The following is a 22963-nucleotide window of genomic DNA, read 5'->3' as shown; positions in this document are numbered from 1 at the left end:
AGTTGAAACTTTCAGCGACTTGGAGGGTCAGTAGCTGCGAGTTGAATTTTTGCAACTATTTTTAAACTGAGATAATGAACTAGTTATATTACCCACTTGTTGCAATACCAGGAGTGAACATAATGCCCCATTGACACATTAAGTTAAAGTGTCATTATGATATGTTTCACTTTTAAAGGTATTTCCTCTGCCTTTGTGACTATCCTTCCTTGAATCTGATGTCTTGGGGACTTAACTCAAATACTTAATTAAGTTTTAATAAATATACTTAAAAAAGAAAAAGAACACATAAGTTTACAAGTTCAAAATGGTCTGTTACTGGTAACGCTTTCCGCAAGTTTCTGCATGTCAAATGTTCAATGCTCATATTACATTCTTTTTTTGACATGTAATTACTTGCTTTAAATCTGTTAATAACAATTACAATACGTAATGAAAGAATTTAAGAAAGGCATTTTATACACTTCAAGGCATTGAATATAAAAAAAGGATGATTTGTTAACATAAATCCTACAAACTTTTAAAAGAAAGATTATAATATCAGATGACACACAAAAGGAGTGATAAACACCAAGTTTTAATCCTCTTCTTCTTCTTCTTTTATAATAATGGCTATGTTCAATAATGATATATTATGGCCATGCCTGAGGGGTTAAAAGGAAATAGATTAATAGGTTACCCGAGTTACTCAATCCATCTACTGGCCAGGAAAATCCTTTCAACAGTGATAAAAAGGTGCAAAACCTAACACCTTAAGTCCTTAGTAATAGACTTTAATATATACATATACTGCTGTACATGTGGTGAGAATATTAGTAGAGTTAGAAAAAGTTTAAAAGCAAAACACTTGTGAACTGAGGATGGAATACTGATGTAGACAGCGCAGATTTAAATCCAGGGATCTTACCAGCGCTGACTACATAAGATGGAAGTGTGTTCTTGGTGTACGACTGTTTTTGAAAAGAATGAATATTTGTGATAATCAGCTGTACTTGGTGGTATTTGGTATGCCATGTGATGGTGATGGCGTGTGTGTCTATTGTATGGAGTGAGATAGTGTAGGGGATTCTCATTCTTAGTTTCTTAAATTAAGCTTTAGTTGTCATTAAATTACTAAACTGTAGAGATTTAATATATCAGGCTATAAACAAAAAGTCAAACAAATTAAAAAGATCAGAATACGTCTTTGTGACAAAAGTCAATTAGTGTTCTTTAAATGGTAAACTGATTTGCCTTAGTTGACCTACAATTCTGTCGTGCATGTAATCATTGACATTGTACAGCGATGAAATTTAAATGAAGGCCAAGTTGGGATTTGCGAGTCGAACAATTTCAAAATGGAGCATCTGAGTGTATAAGTTAATCAAAGTAGGTAAAGAAGTAAATACAACTTGACTTATTTTAATATGCCGTTTATGGTATGAAGGAGAAAAATTGCAAAAAAACAACAACAAATTATTTATTTTGCTTTTAATGTTGTTGTTTTTTAAATTAGCAACTTAAGTTTCAAAGCTTTTGATCTATTTATAATTTGCATTTTGTTTCTGGCAAAAAAACATGAATTCTGTTGAAAAGGATGTCAAGATGCCAGATGATCTTGTTTTCTTTTTTCTAAGTATAAAAATGTTGGGCCTATGAAAACCCGTTCCTGTCTATGACTTTGCTAAGAGTGTTTGCCACATATTATTTCTCTGACAGGGTTTATTGCATTGAATTCATGTTTTGTACCTTAAAATGACTCAGAATCATAAGCTATCAATTGAACACTAATCGACTGTTTAATTATTTATGGCACCATCAGGTGGACATTTTGCAACCATGTTTATCAAAGCTTGCATACAAACCCACACAAATAACCCAATTAGCAATTTTGAAATAAACATGTGACTGTTGTAACTCTATTAATCAACATGCGCATACTACATGACTTCAAACTAATCAATGAAAACTGTTGGTATATAAGCGCTGACAAATATTTATCTAAGACTTTCGAACGCGCTCAATTAAGAGACGATTGACCATGTTGACATGAAATTGGAAAAGTCACACTGATACTATTACGAGTAACATGCTTTAACCGTTACCTTTCTTTGCTTTTTCGTCGGGGATGTTTTGCGCCCTTAGCCTTTGATCGAGGATATACACCATTTCACCTCCTAAGTTTATGAACAGCAACGGTAGCGTTTTTTGGGACATTTTTGCAGAAAGTGCCCTAGCAACAGTTCGTAAATCCGGCGACGGTTTATACTGTACCACAGGTGTTTTCTCGTCAAATACGAGACGAGAATGAAGAGTGACATTTGGCGGGAAGTTTGTACTTTCGCTTTGCAATGCATAGTACCATGTGGATTGTTACTAATTAGTTTGGTATATGTTGTTGCCTTTTTTCAACAAAAAAGGAAATACAATCATCCACCAAGCTGTGGTCGAATACCATGGATAGGATGCGTTTTGGAATTTGGTGCGGCACCATTGGAATTTATGGGAAAGAAAATCGAGGAGGTTTGAATGTTTTCATATTAATTTAATTTATACTTTATTTATTGATATGATTTTGTAGTTGAAACAAAGTTCTTATCGAAAAATATTATATTAATTTTATTTAGTATGAGTTTTTATACTGCAGTTATCCATTTTTTATGTAATTTTCTTAAATGTAAACAATTGACCAATTCACACAACAAGAAAAGTTTTGTTTTGTTTTTGGATTTAAAAAGTACTTGTTCAATTAAGAAATACCAAGAGCTAAGAAAGATAACATTAAACTAATAAATGATAAATCAAACAAGGCAACAGTGGTATTCCTATTAATAACTCTTGATCTGTATTTTGGATTTTACTAGAGACGTAGATAACTACGTCTCTGATTTTACCATGTTTTTTTTAACTCTTGAAAATGGTTTCCAGTCAACTCGTACCTAAGTCAACTCGTACCTAAGTCAACTCGTACCCTAGTCAACTCGTACCCGATTTGGTCAACTCGTACTTTAGTCATTTTTCAGATTGGTCAACTCGTACCTTTTTAATATTTATATAATTAAATAATAATAATCTTATACCTTAATGTATTTATTATAATTGAACATTTTCTTTGAGGCCAATTTCTGCACAATTTAAATTATACCGCTCTGTTTCATCTACATAATTTATGTTTATTTACTTAATCATACGCTAATAATCATATTAAAGATAATTTATAAAAAAATTAATAATAACAGTTCTGTTTTATAAACATGATTTTATTATGCATGCATCAATATTTAGTATACTCTTTAGGATAATAGTTTCAACTTAAAATCATATTCTACATAACTAATTTCTATATGATTTAATAATTGTTCTCAATGTTAACTATATTAGGTTAATACGACACTCAATCAATCAATTAACACAGACCGTTATCTCTTTAATCTCTTAATTAATCGACAACGATCAATAAAGGCCAGTTGCTACTTCACACAGCGCAATACACGCGAGAATTATTGGCAGTTTAGTAAATTGAATATTGATGATGTTTTTATTGAGATTTAATGATGTTTATATGGATTTTAAATTTATTTGCCTATGCAGGGATTGACAAGATTACAATAAATTAGATAATCCGACAGACTGTGGTTATATATTGCTGAATGAAAGAACCATAAACAATTATAATACACATATTAATGTACAAATAATTTATAAATTTAATATATACAGCTATATATAAAATAATAAATGATGCACTTTATATTGTGTACATTATAATTTAGACTTTACATACTCACCAGTTCCAAATAGTTTATTATAAATGATTATAGCTAGTAATAATGATAAAATAATAAAAACTGACTAGTTATATTTTATTGAGATGTTTTTATTATATACAATTGACAAATTAATTTAAACTAACCAGTTCCACAAAGCCGATGCTGCCAACGTTCACAAACGTCGCGGACCCGATACTGTATATATGTATGTACTGACGCTATATATTATAAAGATGTAAATACCATCAGTTATAACAAAAAAAGGTTTGTATTCCTTAGTTTACGCTTCTATAGAGGTCCGTTTCTCGAATGAAACTTGTTAACATAATTATAAAGGGATTACTTACCAGATTGACAATGTCTGTGTCTATCACATTTATCGAACATAATGGCCTTACACTCATCTGAAACAATATGTCCACACACAACACAAACACAGTCCCCATCTCCCTCATCCATGATGAAGCAGATTAATTAAACAAAACACTTTTAAATTATAATCCACGAAAAACAATAAATGAAATTAAGTCAAAGACACGAAACACAGAGTCCGTATTTAGTTTCAAGATATTAATGATTAAAGCCAATCTGCAAAGCCTTTATATAGTAATTTGGGGATTTACTCATATAAAAGTGAGAAAAACATACTCCTTTAACTTCAAAGTGGATCATACCTTTAATTGGTTAAGTCATCAGACGGTGTTTACAATCAAACATTTCATCAAAGAAAATGCCGACCACTACCGCGCGTGTCATTTTAGATGCACGACAAACAAATTGTTTAACAAATCGCCGACTGTCCTGTTGTCAACAAGGTGTTATTAGTCAACATTTTATCAAACAAAACGCCGACCAAACACGTCCTTTATAATTATACACGTGTGAAAAATAATGAACTAGTCTACTTTTGAAACAATTTTTTTTAAAACCTTTATCTATATTCATATCAAAGACATATACAAAAACATATTTCACGTCTTTGATATATATAAATAATTTTTTGGAGGGTACGTGTTGACCAATTCGGGTACGAGTTGACTAGTGGGGGTACGAGTTGACCAAAAATCGGGTACGAGTTGACCAAATCGGGTACGAGTTGACCGAAGGTACGAGTTGACTTAGGTACGAGTTGACTAGCTCCCTTGAAAATACAATTTTAATTCATGTATACATTGATAAGCATCTTGACCTCTGATTTCAATGACAATGAATAAATAATTAACTGTAGGAATAATGAAAGAAGAAGTTTTCAAACAATTTCACTTATCTTTCATATTATTATGTGTATATTATTTTGGGGACTAACGTTTGTAATGTACCGTAATTACTCTATGTTTTCGGACGCTTAAAAATAATTAATTTTTTTCGTGTCCGAAAACTTAGATACGAAAAATATTCACAAAATACAGGTGTCCGAAAACTTAGAGTCGAAAATTGATGTGTCAGAAAATAGAGTCAATTGTATCAACGACTACCGGTAATAGCACGCGCTTGTAAAATACCATGCCGTTCAGTATAAATTACAATAATATATGTTTGCACTGCATTTTAAATAATTTTAAATGCTTAATTTATTTGACAGAAAGTTACTACAAGGTTGCACTTTGACCAACCAGTTCAAAGATGAGCATGTGATGTACCGATACTCGCTATTATGAACCTGTAATTAACTCAATAAAAAAGCAAACTATATATTCTTTGTTTGTTCATCATATAGTTGTTGTCTAACACCTTCCATTGTTCGTAAAACTTGCAATAGGGTACATCACACTTTGAAGCGTTTAGTATTTGTCACAGTTATTTTACTGAGAAGGGGTAGTACCATTGCGGTAGATTATACTAGATAATTGAACTGTTAATTGGCACTACCCCTGGTAATTGTCATAACGCTTATGCTATCGGGCGAAACCATTGTCTAATACCGGTTTACAAGGTTATTTACCCAATAACGCAAATGTAATGGTCCGTTACCCTCAGGCATGCACCTGTCATGTTTTATGATGTTAATCTGGTTGTAACCCCCCATAATCACCCATGATCAAAGTGTCATTAGATATCGAAAACATGACCGAAATTTGGTAAAATAGCGCTGTAAAATATACTGTCTGAAAACTTAGAGACTTAAATTATGGACGAAAACTCGTGTGTCCGAAAATTAAGAGTCACGAAAAATAATTATTTTTGCTAAAAAAAGGGGTGTCCGAAAACTTAGAGTGTCCGAAAACATAGAGTAATAACGGTAAGACTGTTCACTTAGAAAGTAAAAAATTCATTTTTTTCAGCTTGGACCACTGTACACAATACATTGTATGGGTCAGACGCTACATGTCCTGACCAAACCTGAGTTATACCAGACATTCTTTGATTCCCCGAACTTGGACTTTGAAGAAACAGTGTTTGATGCTATTACTAAAGCAGGTACAAACAGATTTGTTACAATACATCTAAATGAAACCATATGAATAGGTATATTTTATTTCTTATAGCATTATGGTTAAACAAAATCATGACTTGCTCAACAGACTCTTTGATACATGTATATAGCATCTATGTTCAGACTTTAATAAATTATATTTATATAAAAGTCAATGCTGATGCTACATGTAATGTATATAATTTCAATATAAATTAAGTGTTTGTGAGAAGAAAAAAAAAAATACATGAAACGTCTTTGTGTTATTTTGTATGTTTTTAGTTCTGTTTTTTGCCATATATAAAAAGTTAATGACTAAGTAGACTTAGGAAGTAACTTATTTCTCAGTTACATGAATGTGCAGCCCATCACATTATATAATAAGTGTATTGCTGTATGGTAATTCTAGTAATTATTTTAATTGCAGGTTTGATTAACAAGGCCTTGTTCATTGAGCGGCATACCAAGTTGTACCATGCTGTCAAGTCAGCCGTGTCCCCACTGAGGAGTGACCATGTGTCCGCAACTATGTGTCACAAATTCCGCGAACAGTGTCGTCAATTCATAAACATTGGAGGTAATAATGTTTTTTAGTAAGGTTAGAAATAAGTGGTTTCTCATTTGCCAAGCGATTTTAGCCTGTCGACCGGCAAAAAGATTCAAAAGTTGATAGCCTCAGCTAGGCAACTAGCTTTTTAAAATTTTAAAAGATGTCTTGCAATTAATCATTGTACACAACAGAGCTTTTTTTGCCCGATTTTATAACCGAAATTTGGCTATATTTCCAATCGCAAAAAGTATACTTTTTTCCCCAAATTTGGTTAATAATTCCGAATTGTGAAAAAAACCCACTAAATACATCGGCTGTTTCGCTTTTTAACAAAGCCTAATTCGATTCGGTCTCGTACGGTTTTTAGACTATACCTCAATTTGGATAACGTCAGCATTATTCATGTGCACGACATTCTCTGTGTTGTTCATGTGCTTTTTATATTTGCGATAAAATTCAAGCGTTTTGTAATTCGGCTGAATAAAAAACAAAGATGTTGCGCAATTCAACATTTCACGTGAAAAAGATTTCTAAGCAAAAAACCTGGAGTCAAAACGAAACTGTTGATCTTTTTAAGCAAGCATCATTAAAGAAAAAACATCATCAAGAAGTACTAGTCTTCCCATTGAAACTCCTTCCATTGTTAATGATAGTAATTTAATAACAAGTGACTCTTATGCATCGTCATCGTTGATTTCTGAAAGCAAAGTGCTTACTGATTTCAACATGTTGAAAGCATTAGTTCTTCAGAAGATGATTGAGCGCCACCTAATAAAATGGTGCCTGATGTGGCTGAAGACTGTGTGTGAGCTTATTATGTGGAAAACTGTTGAGCATGATGGTGTTTGTGATTAAAGATGCTGAACTCATTAATGTAGTTTTAAATCCCAATTTATTTTCCCAATTTCTTATGCAGATAAAATTCCCAATTTCAAAGCCATGGGCTATCTTCCCCAAAAGCTGAAAAGAAGCCCTGCACAAATTGCCAACTGAGAATAAATAATGATATTCATTGAAGGAGGCCAATAAAATCATATGTACTTATTCTGGGCTATAAAATCTGGGCAACCCATTTCTCTCAAGATAGTTGCACATATAGGCAAGTTACTTTTAAGTTCTTAGTTTCTATTCCTGCCAAGGTCTTTTTCTGTGTAAATGACTGTTTGAGGGCCTTTGTCTTTAATGTTTTAAGAAAATTTTACAATATTTCTTTAAATTATGAAAAAGATATTGAGTAAGATGCAGGCAACCATCGTGGACCTTAATGGGCAATAATACCTTGTGATATATTTATTTATTTATGAGAACAAAAAACTATTGAAGAACATGCACATTTTTTTCAAATAAGTTAATACTGGTACTGTCAATACACTGTATATATCACTAACTCTATGCTGTTAACAATGATAATATATTTTTATCACAATTGTTTCTTTACTGACTTTCATAATTTAAAGGACCATGTGAATATTTATTTTTGACTTTGAATTGTTTGTTATTGCTACCTGTTACAAAAATAGCATGTGACTATTCTGGTTATATTGACACAATTTTCATTTATACTTTCCACTCAATTACCGGTAGCAATAATATTATTGTTAAGAATCATAGGAAATAACTATATTTGTATCTTTGGTGTGTGGACACTTTGTTGTTCAATAATTTGGTAGTTAAACAAATATTTGTATAGTATTGTAATCACCTTTATTTAACCTGGATGTGGATAGTGACATACATTAATAGAAGCACTGCAGGGGTAAACACATATTTATTGTGAGGCCATTATTTTCCAGTTGAAACCAGTCTGTTTGACATTATCAAGAAGTGCATGTATTTGCCAATCATCCAGGCACTGTACGGTGATAATGTTGGGTTTAGAAACAAGGTAACAATTAGGAAGAAACAACATAGTTCCTTTTAAAACTAGTTAAATAACCAGTATTGTTACAATTTATACTGAAGAAATTGTCTATTGCTTTAACATACAATATGTTACATTTTTATTATTGGTAAATAAACTTTAAGATGTCAGAGTTAATTCACATTAAGGCTTTTTTATGATAAAGGTACGAAAACAAAACTTGCAGCAATTGATATTTAACATTCATATGTAAATAGACAGCTAATTAAAAAAATAAAACATAAACTTGCATCCAAATATTCTTGAAACTGTTACTTATATAGTGCAAAATGTTTTCAGGAGCATTATCTGAAATTCATGCAAGCCTTTGAGAGATTTGACAGAGACTTTGAACTTGGTGTCCAGTTGCCATCAATATTTACACCCAAGTGGAAACAGGCGCGGAATTATTTACTGAAGTTCATGATCAGTAAATTTGATGAAGAGTCTAAAAGAGGCCATGACCTGGTATGTATCTTCAGGCCTTATCCTTCAGGACCTTGCATGTTTTTGTTATTATATATATATGAGCCCTAATCTGTTAAAACAAGTTTAAATGCATGTGCTTAGAGTGTCACCCCAGATAAGCCTGTGCAGTCCTTCCAGATTAGTCTTTGCTATCTGCACAGGCTTATCAGTGTTAACACTTTCCGACTAAACAGGATTTGTGCGAAACAGAGACTTCCCTTAAACAAATAAATACCATGAATTCAGAAAGTGTATTACTTGACTAGCCTGTGCCAACTGCACAGGCTGATCTGTAACAAGGCTTTACGCACATGTATTAAGCCCCCTTTTCCTGAGCGAGGGTCATATGTACATGTATGTTTGACTGTTTCAGACGCTGTTTGATGAGTTAAAGATTGTAACAGGAGAGGACGCCCCTAACTATGCCATGATGGTCATGTTGGCGGCTCTTAGTAATGCTGTACCGGTATGCAGACCCAATCATCATTTTAGTCTGATGCATTTAAACCTTTACCACTTTAGATACGTATTTTTAGGCATTTTTTGTCCCTTAGAAAGTTCAATTTAATTTAATATCTTTCTCACTAGATTCAAGTTTTAAAGGCTTCATTTCCAACCCTTAGATACGGATGAGCAGCAAAAAGCATAAAACCTGAACAAACTGGGAGTTACTTGCAGGCTGTTCAGTTTTGGTTTTATGCTGTTTGCACATAGCCATTTTCACTTTTCTTCTAAGTGGGAAAGGGTTCAATGAAATATGTGGATAATATTTCCATTTTAGTAAGACTGACATTAGAATTCTGAACACATGTACTGACATAAGCAGAATATCTCATCTAAGTTGAACATGCAGATACAGGTGCTGGTTACATTACACATACATGCATTGTAAATGTAATTGGTTTCTCATCTACATTGGCAGATGAATGTAATTGGTTTCTCATCTTCATTGGCAGATGTGCATCGAGTGTTAAGTAAAAAAATAGAATTAACATGAAACATGCCAATTTTGGATACAAAAACAGTATCAATATCAAGATATAACTGCTCATTGGTTAAAGTATATCTATGTGCATGGGTTTGAGGTCATACATTTGGATGCTATTCTTTTCGTTCTCAGGTTGCATTTTGGACATTGGCATATGTTTTGTCCAATGAAAGGGTTAATAACAAACTGCGGGCAGAATTGGATGAACTTTTAGCTGAAAACAACTATGGTAAGAAACTGATGTTGTATCAGTGTGTGTGTTTTTTAGCTCACCCGATTGCTCAGGTGAGCTTTTGTGACCGGTCTTTGTCTATCGTATGTCCGTCCGTCCGTTAACATTTGCAGACCTGTTTACTTCTACGGATTCGCCGTAGTTACTACGGATTATTTGGCTAAACTACGCACTACGGATTTGTACTGAAAAACTACGGATCCATTGTTCAAAATGGTCAAATTTCAGTTTTTAATCATACTTTCGTTTATTTTCGGTCTTAACGGGTAATTACTCAATCATTATCATTTTGGCGCTTGCGTAGTAAAACACGTTGAAATTCGAGCCTCCTGGGGAACGAGTGCTGATCAAGCTTGTCGAGTCGTCACAGAACGACAACTGACTTGCGTATTGGTTCGCAAATTTAGCCAAATATATTTGATTTTACGTTGCTGTCCAGTATACACATCTCTCTCTCTATTGCAAAGAATACCGACGATAGCGAAGTATCAGGATTGAGCACGCCTGTTTTTACACATGTCCAAGATGGCGGCAAGCAGACGAGAAATTGCGATTAACGGCGAAAATAACAAATTAACAACGGATATCATATGGTCATTAGGGAATATTGTAATGCGTGTGTCAATTAACACAACATACTACGTTTGAGATTAAAAAACATATTTATCAGAAATCTGCACAGTGAATGTGCGTCACGGAAACGAGTGTTGGAAAATTAGAGTTCAGTCTACTCACAAAGTTAAAGCATTTAATATAATAAGATGAGTATCGTTCGAAAATCGAAAGAGACAAACATGATTTGATTTATATGTAAGTGGATCTGTGTTTAATCAGATTCATATGCATATTCTGCTTTATTATGTTTGTTACGCTGTACAGTTCAATAAAATAGAATTGACCTTAGATTGTCAAGTGCAAGATATTGAAAGGTTAACAAATAAAATATTATTTTAACTCCATTTAATACATCATTAACACAACAAGAACACTAAAGGATGTTTGTCAATATTTGTTTGTTTTCCCCTTATGATATTTAATTTAAAAAAAATACTGAATTAAAGTAATAGCTACTCTTAAAGAGCTTATGATCAAATGGTGTATTTAAGAATCTATAGACTATTGCAAGTTTAATATGCACGTGGATGGATATTAACTACATATTGTCTTCATTGTAAGAAGACATTGAAGCAGCACTTTATAATATAAAATGCTGTCAAACATGCACTTAAAAACAAATTTAATTCTGTTACTTATAATCATTTGTATAATGCTTAATGTCTCCCCATTTCATGGTTTATCACGCTAATTTTCCAAATCTGAATGGCAAAGGCTGTAACAAATCAAAGCAAAAAAAATCACTTAACAGATTTAATTATAAGCAAGTAAATTCATCTCATGCTTTATGTACCATTAAACTGATATGTGACCCAGTCATGGTGTTTAAATGCTCAAAATGATTGAAAAGTTTAAAACTACAGCCCAAAACTACTGAGAGATGCCCTCCATACTACTGAGAAGCAATCGGTAGGGTAAACAGGTCTGCATTTGCTCGTAAACACTCTAGAGGCCACATTTCTTGTCCCATCTTCATGAAACTTGGACAGAAGCTTTGTCCCAATGAAATTTCGGCCGAGTTCGAAACTGGGTTGTGCCGGGTCAAAAACTAGGTCACTAGGTCAAAAAAAAGAAAAACATTGTTAACACTGTAGAATTGTTAACACTGTAGAAGTCACATTTCATGCCCAATCTTCATGTAACTTTGTCAAAATGTTTGTCCTAATGATATCTTGGTTGAGTTCAAAAGTGGTTCCGATCCGTTGAAAAACATGGGCGCCAGTGGGCGGGGCAGTTTTCTTTATTTGGCTTAAGAGAAACCTTGTAAACACGCTAGAAGTCACAATTTTTGCCCAATCATCATGACAGTTGGTCAAAACATTGGTTCAATTGATGTATCAGACGAGTTCGAAAATGGTCGAGATCGGTGAAAAAACATGGCCGCCAGTGGGCGGGGCATTTTTCTCTTTATGTATATAGTGGCAGTTTTCCCTATTCGGCTATAGAGAAACCTTGTAAACACTCTAGAAGTCACAATTTTTTCCCAATCATCATGAAAGTTGGTCAAAACATTGGTTTTATGACTGCCTGAAATTTCAAATTATTCAAGGTTTAAATTTTTTTATTTTTTTTCACAACATTCATTTCATCTTACTACATGTATCCAGCTATATTAGTTCCTAATTTGAGTCAAAACAATGCATATTTTCCAAGTCAGATAAGAACCAATTAATCTAAAATATGAACAAAATATCATACTTGGACACCACATTTTTAGATGTCAAACTTAAATAAGAAAGGATATGTTTTATATTTGTTATACTTTGAAGACATCGTGATTATCAGTGAACGGAACAAGTCATAAACAATAGCCGCTTAGAGTTGTTACTTGCTTGGGTTGGTCTATTTATCTGAACAGAATTCTTGTCTCTAGACTCAAACATGGGATTTTATGAACCCTTGTTACCAAACAAATGGATTTCATTACTCAGAATAAGTCTAGTAGACAGTTAAGTATTTCAAGGGTGAATAAAAACTCTACTTTCAAATCCAACTTTTGCAACATACTCAAGTATACCAATGTATTTACAATAAGAACATAGATAAAATTGATTTCTTAAAATTTGATTTAGAAAACAAATTGCTAACATATTTTAGTTTTGTGCTATGTATCCTTGATGTAAAGTTTTTTACACCCGCTTGTCTTTCCACAGACTTTAATCCGGAGTTGAACTCCGCTGACCTGAAGCGGCTGCCATACCTGTCGTGTTGTATCCAGGAAGCACTGAGACTTTGTGCCGAGGGTGTTGTCGGCAGAAGGGTTGTCAAGGACTTCAAACTCATGGTACCCCTTCTCTTATTGACTGTGATATCATATGATCAAAAATTATATGCAAGTTTTTTTTTTTTTTAAACATTTTAATGTAAATAGGCCTATCACAAAGTAGCCATAATCTTATCAGAATTTATGATTTTGTGATTTTGGAAATACATTTTTTTGTATCTTCCCCTCAGGGCTATGATGTACCGAAAGGCGGGATGGTGGTGCTATGTCCGTACTGGGCCCACAGAGACGAGCGCTTCTTCCCTGACCCTCTCACATTCACACCCGAGAGGTGGGAGAGCATTCCAATAAACAGGATGTCATACAAACAGGGATTTATTGCCTTTGGTGGAGGAAAATCTCAGTGCCCAGGACGGTAGGAGACTAAACATTCATTAATTAGTAGTATGGTAATGAAAAATGGGTCGGCTATCTCAGCTGAGAGAGCACTGGCCTGCCAATCAGAGAATAGCTGGTTTCATTTCCAGCCTGGTCATCTAATTTGTGTGTGCATACTCCCACATACTTCTGATTTCCTAATGGACCCTTGGCAGTTACTGGAATAAGTATTCGCTCTTTGCAGCAATAACTAAGTGAGTAGGTTTACTTATGGTACTCCTATGGTATGAAGTAAATAGTGTCAAAATCTGTGCTAAATTCACACAAAAAAACATAACTTATATAAAGTAACTTACACACATACATGTATTCAAGTATTATATCATCTATTTTTATGTCCCCCACCCACTATAGTGGGGGACATATTGTATTTGCCCTGTCTGTTGGTCTGTACGTTTGTCTGTTGGTCTGTTTGCTCCAACTTTAACATTTGCAATTACTTTTTAAATATTCAAGATAGCAACTTGATATTTGGCATGCATGTTTATCTCATGGAGCTGCACATTTTGAGTGGTGAAAGGTCAAGGTCATCCTTCAAGGTCAGAGGTCAAATATATGTAGCCAAAATCGCTCATTTTATGAATACTTTTGCAATATTGAAGATAGCAACTTGATATTTGGCATGCATGTGTATCTCATGGAGCCGCACATTTTGAGTGGTGAAAGGTCAAAGTCATCCTTCAAGGTCAGAGGTCAAATATATGTGGCCAAAATCGCTCATTTTATGAATACTTTGGCAATATTGAAGATACCAACTTGATATTTGGCATGCATGTGTATCTCATGGAGCCGCACATTTTGAGTGGTGAAAGGTCAAGGTCAGAGGTCAAGTATATGTGGCCAAATTCGCTCATTTTATGAATACTTTGGCAATATTGAAGATACCAACTTGATATTTGGCATGCATGTGTATCTCATGGAGTCGCACATTTTGAGTGGTGAAAGGTCAAGGTCATCCTTCAAGGTCAAAGGTAAAAAAAAATCCCCAGAAGGGGACATAGTGTTTCTGACAAACACATTTTTCTTGTTGAGATTTTTTTCTTTTAAAGTTGCCTTTTTGTTCTGTTAAACAGTCCTTTTTTAAGAATTAATTTTCTGTTATCTGACAAAGCAAGCATCTTGTGAAAATATGTGATAACAATACAAATAAGAGGTAAAAATATCTGTCAAATGTTAACAAACTTCTTTAATTTGGTCAAACTTTTGATATTGTGATGTGGGATGTGGGAGAAATTATATGGCACAAATCTTTTTGTCATGGGTATTCAAAGTATCGGCAACATTTGTGCTAAATGCGTAGTTGATATTTAGTCCTTTCCTATGGCAGGTTCTTTGGTTACATGGTGATTCAGAAGTGTGTAGCCTCATTTCTACTCCAGTACAACTGCACAGCGCATTCACCAGTACCCAAATTTGTAAGTATGTATGAGATGTGCAAAAGCTGCTTATTTTAAATTTTACACATGTCTATGTTTTACAGACTTGTTGGGGATTTGTTCATTTAAACAATACATTTTGAAGAACAAATAATTCATAATCATTTATTTGTTGCAACAATTGAAATCCAAGGTAAGTTGTTCCACGTTTGAATTATGAAATTCCACCCATCAAAACTGAAACATCAGCAATAGTATACAGTATATATAGTTACATGTAATTTCTTACATTGCAGATTGTTGAAAGTGACCTTATTTATAAACTAGTAATATAAACTTAACTCCAAATAAATTGAATGATACAAAGTACAAAGGCAGATACTGCTGCTTTAATTAGTAGAGTACTGTAAAAACATGGACCAATTTTTAGCTCCACTATTGTATATGAAATATATATATATGAGCTATCCTACTCACCCCGGCGTTGGCGTTAGCCTGTGCGTTGGCGTTAGCATGCAAATGTTAAATGTTAAAGTTTGCATACTACCCCAAATATTTCCAATGTCCCTTGACATATTGCTTTCATATTCTGCATACTTGTTTACCATCATGACCCCAACCTATAAACAAGAGCAGACAACTGTATTAAGCATTTTGATAGAATTATGGCCCCTTTTATACTTAGAATATGCATATTATTAATAAATCTATGTTAAAGTTTGCGTACTACCCCAAATATTTCCTGTGTCCCTTGACATATTGCTTTCATATTTTGCATACTTGCTTACCAGCATGACTCCAACCTATAAACAAGAGCAGACAACTGTATCAAGCATTTTGACAGAATTATGTCCCCTTTTATTCTTAAAATATGCATATTATTGATAAATCTATGTTAAAGTTTGACAAAACAACACTTACCTGACATACCACAATGCACTCCACCCAAACCATCCTCCAAGCCCCCCACCCCAAGAACCCCCCCCCCCCCCCCCCCCCCCAAAATAAAATAAAAAATATTTCTTTTATTTTTGAAAGATCACCTATTAAATGATCACACACCCACATTAAACCCCTCCACTCCCCCCATTTAAAAGTGTTTGACCTTTTCTAAGCAGTAATAAGTAATCAAATGCATCGTATTAAATTGATTGCTTTTTATTATGCCCCCCTTTGAAGAAAAGCGGGTATATTGTTTTGCTGGATGTTGCTGGATGTCTTTGGGTCTTTCTGATGGTGAACAAGTTTGTTTCCAATCAATAACTAGTCAAGATATTGACTGATTGGCTTGATACTTCACATGTGCATTGGCCTCAAACAGTAGATGACCCCTATTGAAATTGGGGTCACTAGGTCAAGTTCAAGGTAACTGTCCTAATAAGAGTGAAAAACGGTTGTGATCAATAACTCGTCAAAGAATTTACCACTTGGCTTGATATACTTGCATTTGCCTTGGAGAGAAGATAACCCCTATTTAAATTGGGGTCACTAGATCAAAGGTCTAGGTCACTGTCACAGTAAGTGTGAGAATGGTTTCAGAACTTTCCAATCAATAACTCGTCAACAAATTGACCAATGGGCTGTATACTGCACATGTGAATTGGCCTTAGACAGTAGATAACCCCAATTGGGGCCACTATAAGTTCAAGGTAACTGTCACAATAAGAGTGAAAAACGTTGAGGATCAATAACTTGTTAAGGAATTGACCGATTGGCTTGATACTTCCTATGTGCATTTGCCTTGGAGAGTAGATAACCCCAATTGAAATTGGGGTCACTAGGTCAAAGGTCTAGGTTACTGTCACAATAAGTGTGAGAATGATTTCTGATCAATAACTCGTCAACAAATTGACCAATTGGCTGTATACTTCACATGTGAATTGTCCTTAGACAGTAGATACCCCCGCTTGAAATTGGGGTCACTAGGTCAAGGTCACTGTCACAATAAGTGTGAAAATGGTTTCCTATTAATAACTCGTATACAAATTGACCGATTGGGTTGATACTTCACATGTGCATTTGCCTTGGACAGTAGGTGACCCCTATTGAAATTGAGGTCACTAGTTCAAAGGTCAAGGGCACTATGACATTAAATGATAAATTGGTTTCCATGCGATATGTCATCAAAGGATTGAGTATTGGATGTCAAGGCCCTGGTTGGAGGGGACATCTGTCTCCGACCTCGGGGATCTTGATACATTTGTTTTAATTAGTCTCCCTATTGGTTATTAGTTTTATTCAAATGTATACAGAGTAACATGACAATATTCAAAATTGTCTGGTTAGACCAACACTTAGGGGGAAACAACACTAAAAAGAAAATGATTTTTGCATATTCCTCTATAATTCCCCCGCAAGATTCACTAATTTATGCATGTTTAAAATGGTTCATTGCCTGTTTCAGAGCATGCAGCACTTGGTGGGTGTACAACATCCAATGGAAGACTTCAAGGTCACCTGCAACTATAGGTGACCCTTACCGCAGATACAGCAGGGGCACTGGGATGATATGTGAACTGGGAAATTGAACTGTTATGTCCACATTAAGGAAGCTGGTCTTGTGATTTGACATTTTTAAACATGGAATTCACTTCTGATGTGATAAAAACAATGACTGCATGGCCTAAACAGAACGAGACTATTCCGAGAATTTGTTTACAGTTCAGCACATGCATGTCAAAGCCAATCATATGTCCTGTGAAATAAAGGAAGGACATCCTTCTCAAAAATCCTTGGCCTTAAGATGCACTTCTAGTTTGGCCAAGCTAAAAAAATACAGACAAACTGTGAACCTGTGGGTGTGAGGCAAGTTATGATCTCGAACTGTTGCAGACAAAGGCTGTACGTATACAGATAGCAGCTGGAAGGTGTTAGTACTGAACAAGTACTTGTTACCATTGGTAAAATAGTTATGCAATTACATCATAATCATAGATATTGCTATGACCTTGCCTATTGCTATTAAGCACTAAAGTTATTTAGTTTCTATGCACATTGAGTACAAGTCTCAATGTTTACAATTTAAATAGTTTTTTATTCTTGTAGTATTTAATGCCATGTTATGATAATCAATATAGTCAAAATTGACCTTGTGGTCAACTGCAGACAACAGTCAATTTGAATCCCCCCCCCTCCCCCGAGAACAACGGTCAGTATATGTGTAACTCATTTTTCAACTGAGAACAACAAAATAACAATTATTGGCTGCAGTCATAATGGCAAAGCTTGAACGCATGACAAAGTCAATAGATCTTCATTGCAGATAAGGTGTTAAAACATTAATTAGCTGGCGAGTTGTTGTTATTAGATGGATTTGTGCTTGTCTATTAAGGAAAACCAGACATTGAATTGCAACTTTTATAATAAACAAAATACATTTTTACAAGATTTCGGCGTCATTTCTTTGAATGAAAGCGATACGGTTATACCGTACTTTCGGTTGAAAGGGGCCTTTTCAAGTTTTGGTAAATTTACAAAATTTAAAAGTTGTTTCAGATTCTCAAATTTTCATTTTAGTTATGATATTTGTGATGAAACAGTCATACTGAACATTTACCTAGCTCGAAAATAGCCAATATATGCATCTTTTGGCGATTTAAAAACCTGAAAATTATAAAGCGTTGCAACATGAAACGATTCAATAATTTGGAGAGTTCTTTTATTTTAAATTGTATTCTCGATTTTTCAGTGGAGCTTTTCATTTTCAATGTTTACAATTATCAACATAAAGCATTTAATGACAAACTTCAAAATATGCAAAAATCTGTGAAAAGGCCCCTTTAAGACAGCCAATGCGCTTTTTATACTTGTTCAGGCGTGATGTCAATTGCACGTTACAACCTTCATTTGAAAAATATATCTCAATGAATGTACATGTAATACGAACTGTCGGACTTACTGAATGAACAAGATGCATGACATGATGAGTAAACAACAATACTATCGTTGATAAAGTCATAGATTTAGTAAAAAATAGGTATGACATTAAATCTACATACAAGATATTATTTTGTATCATTCAATAGAAAGTTATTTTTGTTATAATGCTTAGTTATTGGCGATTTGTCTTTATTTTACAATGGATGAGGTAACGACGTAGCTAAACTACTAACTGACCAACCAGCTAAAGAGGTGATCTGAGAACTGCGGTCACTCGTCGACAACGGTCACTTTGGCCATTTCCCTTGACTAACTGCAGTTCTCAGTTTTGACTGTATTCATAAAGCGATAATTTCTAAGCTTATTTTCAGTACTTAATTGTATAAGAATGATTTCCTTCACTATAAATTAAAATACTCTTGTGTTCATTTTACACTATTTTCCTTTTTCCACCATGTTTATGATTTAAATAATGTGTGACATCATACATTAAGATGTGCAAATGATGTCATCATAGAACTTATGTAAATAAGGCTGAACTGTCCTTTAAACCTAAGTGTACTTTTGGTCACTCACAGATGAATTACTTTAATAAACAAGGGCTGTTTGTAAAACATGCATGCCCCCCATATGGGCTGTCCGTTGTAGTGGCAGCCATTGTGTGAATACGATTTTTGTCACTGTGACCTTGACCTTTGACCTAGTTACCTGAAAATCAATAGGGGTCATCTGCGAGTCACGATCAATGTACCTATGAAGTGTCATGATCCTAGGCAAAAGCGTTCTTGAGTTATCATCAGAAAATCATTTTACTATTTCGGGTCACCGTGACCTTGACCTTGTGACCTCAAAATCAATAGGGGTCATCTGCAAGTCATGATCAATCTACCTATGAAGTTTCATGATCCTAGGCGTATGCATTCTTGAGTTATCATCCGGAAACCATTTTACTATTTCGGGTCACCGTGACCTTGACCTTTGACCTAGTGACCTCAAAATCAATAGGGGTCATCTGCGAGTCATGATCAATGTACCTATGAAGTTTCATGATCCTAGGCCCAAGCGTTCTTGAGTTATCGTCTGACAACCACCTGGTGGACGGACAGACCGACCGACCGACATGAGCAAAGCAATATACCCCCTCGTCTTCGAAGGGGGGCATAACTAGAAAACTAAATAAGACAAAAATTGGAAAAGCAAATCAGGTAACTAAATGGCAGATAATTAAATTGCAGATAACTTATTTGACGTGTGTACAACAGATCCTAGATAACTGTTATTTTACTTCTGTATGGATGGTAGATATTAAAAATATGTACAACGGATTGTAAATTACTGATCTTTAAATTGTGTACAATACTTCTGATACTTCAGTGCGCATAGATATATAGATATAAATATGAATTGTAGATGTCGATTTTTTGACTTGTGAAAAACACATCAAAGCATTAGATTGATTTATGGACTAGTGATACCATTTACGGATAACAGCTCTGATAAATGTTTACATTAGTAGGTAAATGATTTTTACTTATGACAGATTATTAATAACTTTCATGGATTTGATCTGACACAATTTGTTGTGAAAAAAACTTTGATATATTGAACATAAACTTTGTTAAATCATTGCAATAGATTTTGTCACATGGTGTGTTGGCACCGTCATGATACGGACCAGAATGTCACTATATAGAGAGAAATTATATAGCAGTGTTATTCCATCAAATAGTACATTTTTTTGATGTTATTGAAGCTGCCATGTTTTACTGTCAGTATTACCTCCATAACTTGCAGCAACGCTTTATTTCTTGAGTTCTAACACCATTTTATCAATTCCATTTTGTTTTGACCCATGTTATAAAGGGGTATAGATGTACATTTGTGATAAGTAGATGTGTTGCATATCATCCTGGTCATGTATGATCACATTGGTAAAGAAATGTATATCAATATATATGGGCCATGCTCTGTGAAAATAGGGGTTTATGTAGTGTTCTCCAAGATGAGCCTGTGCAGTCCACAGTGGCTAATCAGGAAAGAAACTTTCCCCTTAGATGATATTTTTTGTTTCAAAAAAGTCTCTTCATAGCAAAAATTAAGTTAAGGCAGTAAGCGTCGTCCCTGATTAGCCTGTGTGGATTGACACTTTACCCGCATGCATTAAACCCCCTTTTCACAGAGCATGGGTCATATGAATTTATATATTTAATTCAATAATCTTTAGCTTGATATTTTATTAAGTATATTTGTTTTAAAGATATATCTCTTAGTAGTGTGCTATTTAGTGTTTTGTTTTTTAATTGTTTTGTAGCCAGTGTCCTTCAGATTTGTTCAATTTTATATCATCTTGTTTATAGCACTTTATGTTTTTTAGATATCATATATCTCATTTTGACAATTGATCTATTTTAAGTTTTTATTTGTACGTGTTTTTTTTTTTCACAATGTACTGAAATAAAAAATAATTTTTTTTGTCCATTCTTGTTTAAGCCAACGTAAAAAGCCAACATTTTATTGATAGCCATCATCTTTGTCAAAATGCAAACAACAATTTTTAGAATGGACAATGATTTTGGCATTATAAATCACTTTTCACTAATTTTGAACATTCCTTACCCTGTTGTCTATACCCTGATGCTCAAGACTTGAGGGTGTAGTGACAAATAAACCTAAGAACCACAATAACTGAACTGTTCTGAGCAGCTTTTATGATGTTCCAGTAATCAATGTGTCTGCTGGCCTTGTGTTTTATCCAAAACATTTTTCACCTTGGCCGAGATATCCTAAGAACAAACGTTTTATTCAAGTTCCATGCTGCTAGGGCAAAATAAGAAAAACTGACATACCCCTTGTGGCCATATTTTTCAATGTGACATTAAAAAAAGCATGGTGCCAAGATACCATTTCAATAAAGGTCATAGACAAGTTTTGGAAGATAAGACACAAATGTAATTTCTAGTGAAGTAACAATGTTTTACTACAGGTATATGAGAAAAACTGTCCTGTCTATGTGGCCATGTTTTCGGAACCATTAAGTCGGAACAAGTTTCATCAACATTTCGCAAATATTGTGACCTAGTGTTCACGAGGTTTCACTACAGCCATGAAAGGAAAACAACCCCACACCATTTTTTACTAGAAATGGACTGGAACCATTTTCAACTTTGCCCAAGATATTATTACAAGAGGCCCTAGGTTACTCATCTTAGACCCGAGAGAACTGAACTACGCTGAGCAGGTTTCATGATGTTTCCATAACCATTTACAAAATCAGCCAAGCTTTCATTAGAACACATGTTCTAAGCAAGTTAAATGAAGATTTTGCAAAAATATGACTACTTAATTGTTCACAAGATTGAACTTTAGCCATATAACCAAAACTGCCAAGCTTAATTGAAGTCATGTTTTATATGTTTAATAAAAATACCAGGATAGGGCATATTTAGACCCATATTCATGTTTTTTACCAACTTGGTAGAGGGCCATCATGTTACTCTACACCACAAAAAACAAACATCTGGTTCTTGTCCTTTAAGAGGAAAGATTTTTAGATAATTTGTTTTATACAAAAAAGGGAATCAAGTTATTCCCAGCCCACAGCAAGGCCTTTTTAGTTTTTATCTGAAAGGAAATAATTGGAACAAACATGTTAACATACCTACATAAGATGTTACATTCCTTATACTAAACCTCATTGCCTTGCTGTTTAAGGACATTTTTAAAGGTTTAAGTAAAACACTTGTGATGCAAGCAGGTTATCCCCAGAGAGAGGACAATTTTTACCCACGGGGCATGATTTTAACAACTTTGGGCAACTGCATGATTTTACATGACAAATATCAAACCTATTTTTTCCCGTGGTTTGAAGAGAGTATTTTTTATGGCCTCCAAGGAGGGCATATAGTGATCGCACTGTCCGTCAGTCTGTCCGTCATACTTTGCGTTTAGGTTTTGAAAAATGCTCATAACTTCTATGTTGCTTCAGATGTTACATTCATATTTGGTATGCATGTGTATATGGACAAGGCCTTTCCATATGCACACACATTTTGACCCCCTTGACCTTGATCTAAGGGTCCGCATTGAGGTTTCGAAAAATGCTAATAACTTCTATCAAAGCGTTAATCGGGG

General features: G+C 34.3%; 2 protein-coding genes across 2 annotated transcripts in view; one reads left to right on the top strand and one right to left on the bottom strand.

Moving 5' to 3' along the window:
* Window positions 1-2271, bottom strand: part of LOC127881218 (protein OSCP1-like) — a 42161-nt gene extending 39890 nt beyond the window's left edge. The window contains exon 1 of the mRNA XM_052428950.1: window positions 2085-2271. Within this exon, the coding sequence (XP_052284910.1) occupies window positions 2085-2196 (112 nt within the window). The 5' untranslated portion in view covers window positions 2197-2271. The remainder of the gene's footprint in view (window positions 1-2084) is intronic.
* LOC127881217 (24-hydroxycholesterol 7-alpha-hydroxylase-like) lies at window positions 1908-21259 on the top strand. Its single transcript, XM_052428949.1, has 11 exons — window positions 1908-2502; window positions 6032-6167; window positions 6590-6739; window positions 8506-8597; window positions 8913-9080; window positions 9454-9546; window positions 10201-10297; window positions 13069-13199; window positions 13370-13554; window positions 14905-14992; window positions 17358-21259. Exons 1-11 carry the CDS (start codon window positions 2287-2289, stop codon window positions 17424-17426), a joined length of 1425 nt encoding a protein of 474 aa, XP_052284909.1. The 5' UTR covers window positions 1908-2286; the 3' UTR covers window positions 17427-21259.
* Window positions 21260-22963: the final 1704 nt, after the last annotated feature.

This window comes from Dreissena polymorpha, chromosome 5 (assembly GCF_020536995.1).
Source record: "Dreissena polymorpha isolate Duluth1 chromosome 5, UMN_Dpol_1.0, whole genome shotgun sequence".
NCBI classification, from domain to species: domain Eukaryota; kingdom Metazoa; phylum Mollusca; class Bivalvia; order Myida; family Dreissenidae; genus Dreissena; species Dreissena polymorpha.
The sequence above is the reverse complement of the archived record's forward strand: the minus strand, read 5'-3'. Positions and strand labels throughout refer to the sequence as shown.

Coding starts and splice junctions, on each gene's coding strand:
- LOC127881217 (XM_052428949.1), top strand. CDS start 2,287: ATGAAGAGTGACATTTGGCGGGAAGTTTGTACTTTCGCTTTGCAATGC. Junction 8,598..8,912: donor ATGTTGGGTTTAGAAACAAG/GTAACAATTAGG, acceptor AAATGTTTTCAG/GAGCATTATCTGAAATTCAT. Junction 14,993..17,357: donor ATTCACCAGTACCCAAATTT/GTAAGTATGTAT, acceptor TGCCTGTTTCAG/AGCATGCAGCACTTGGTGGG.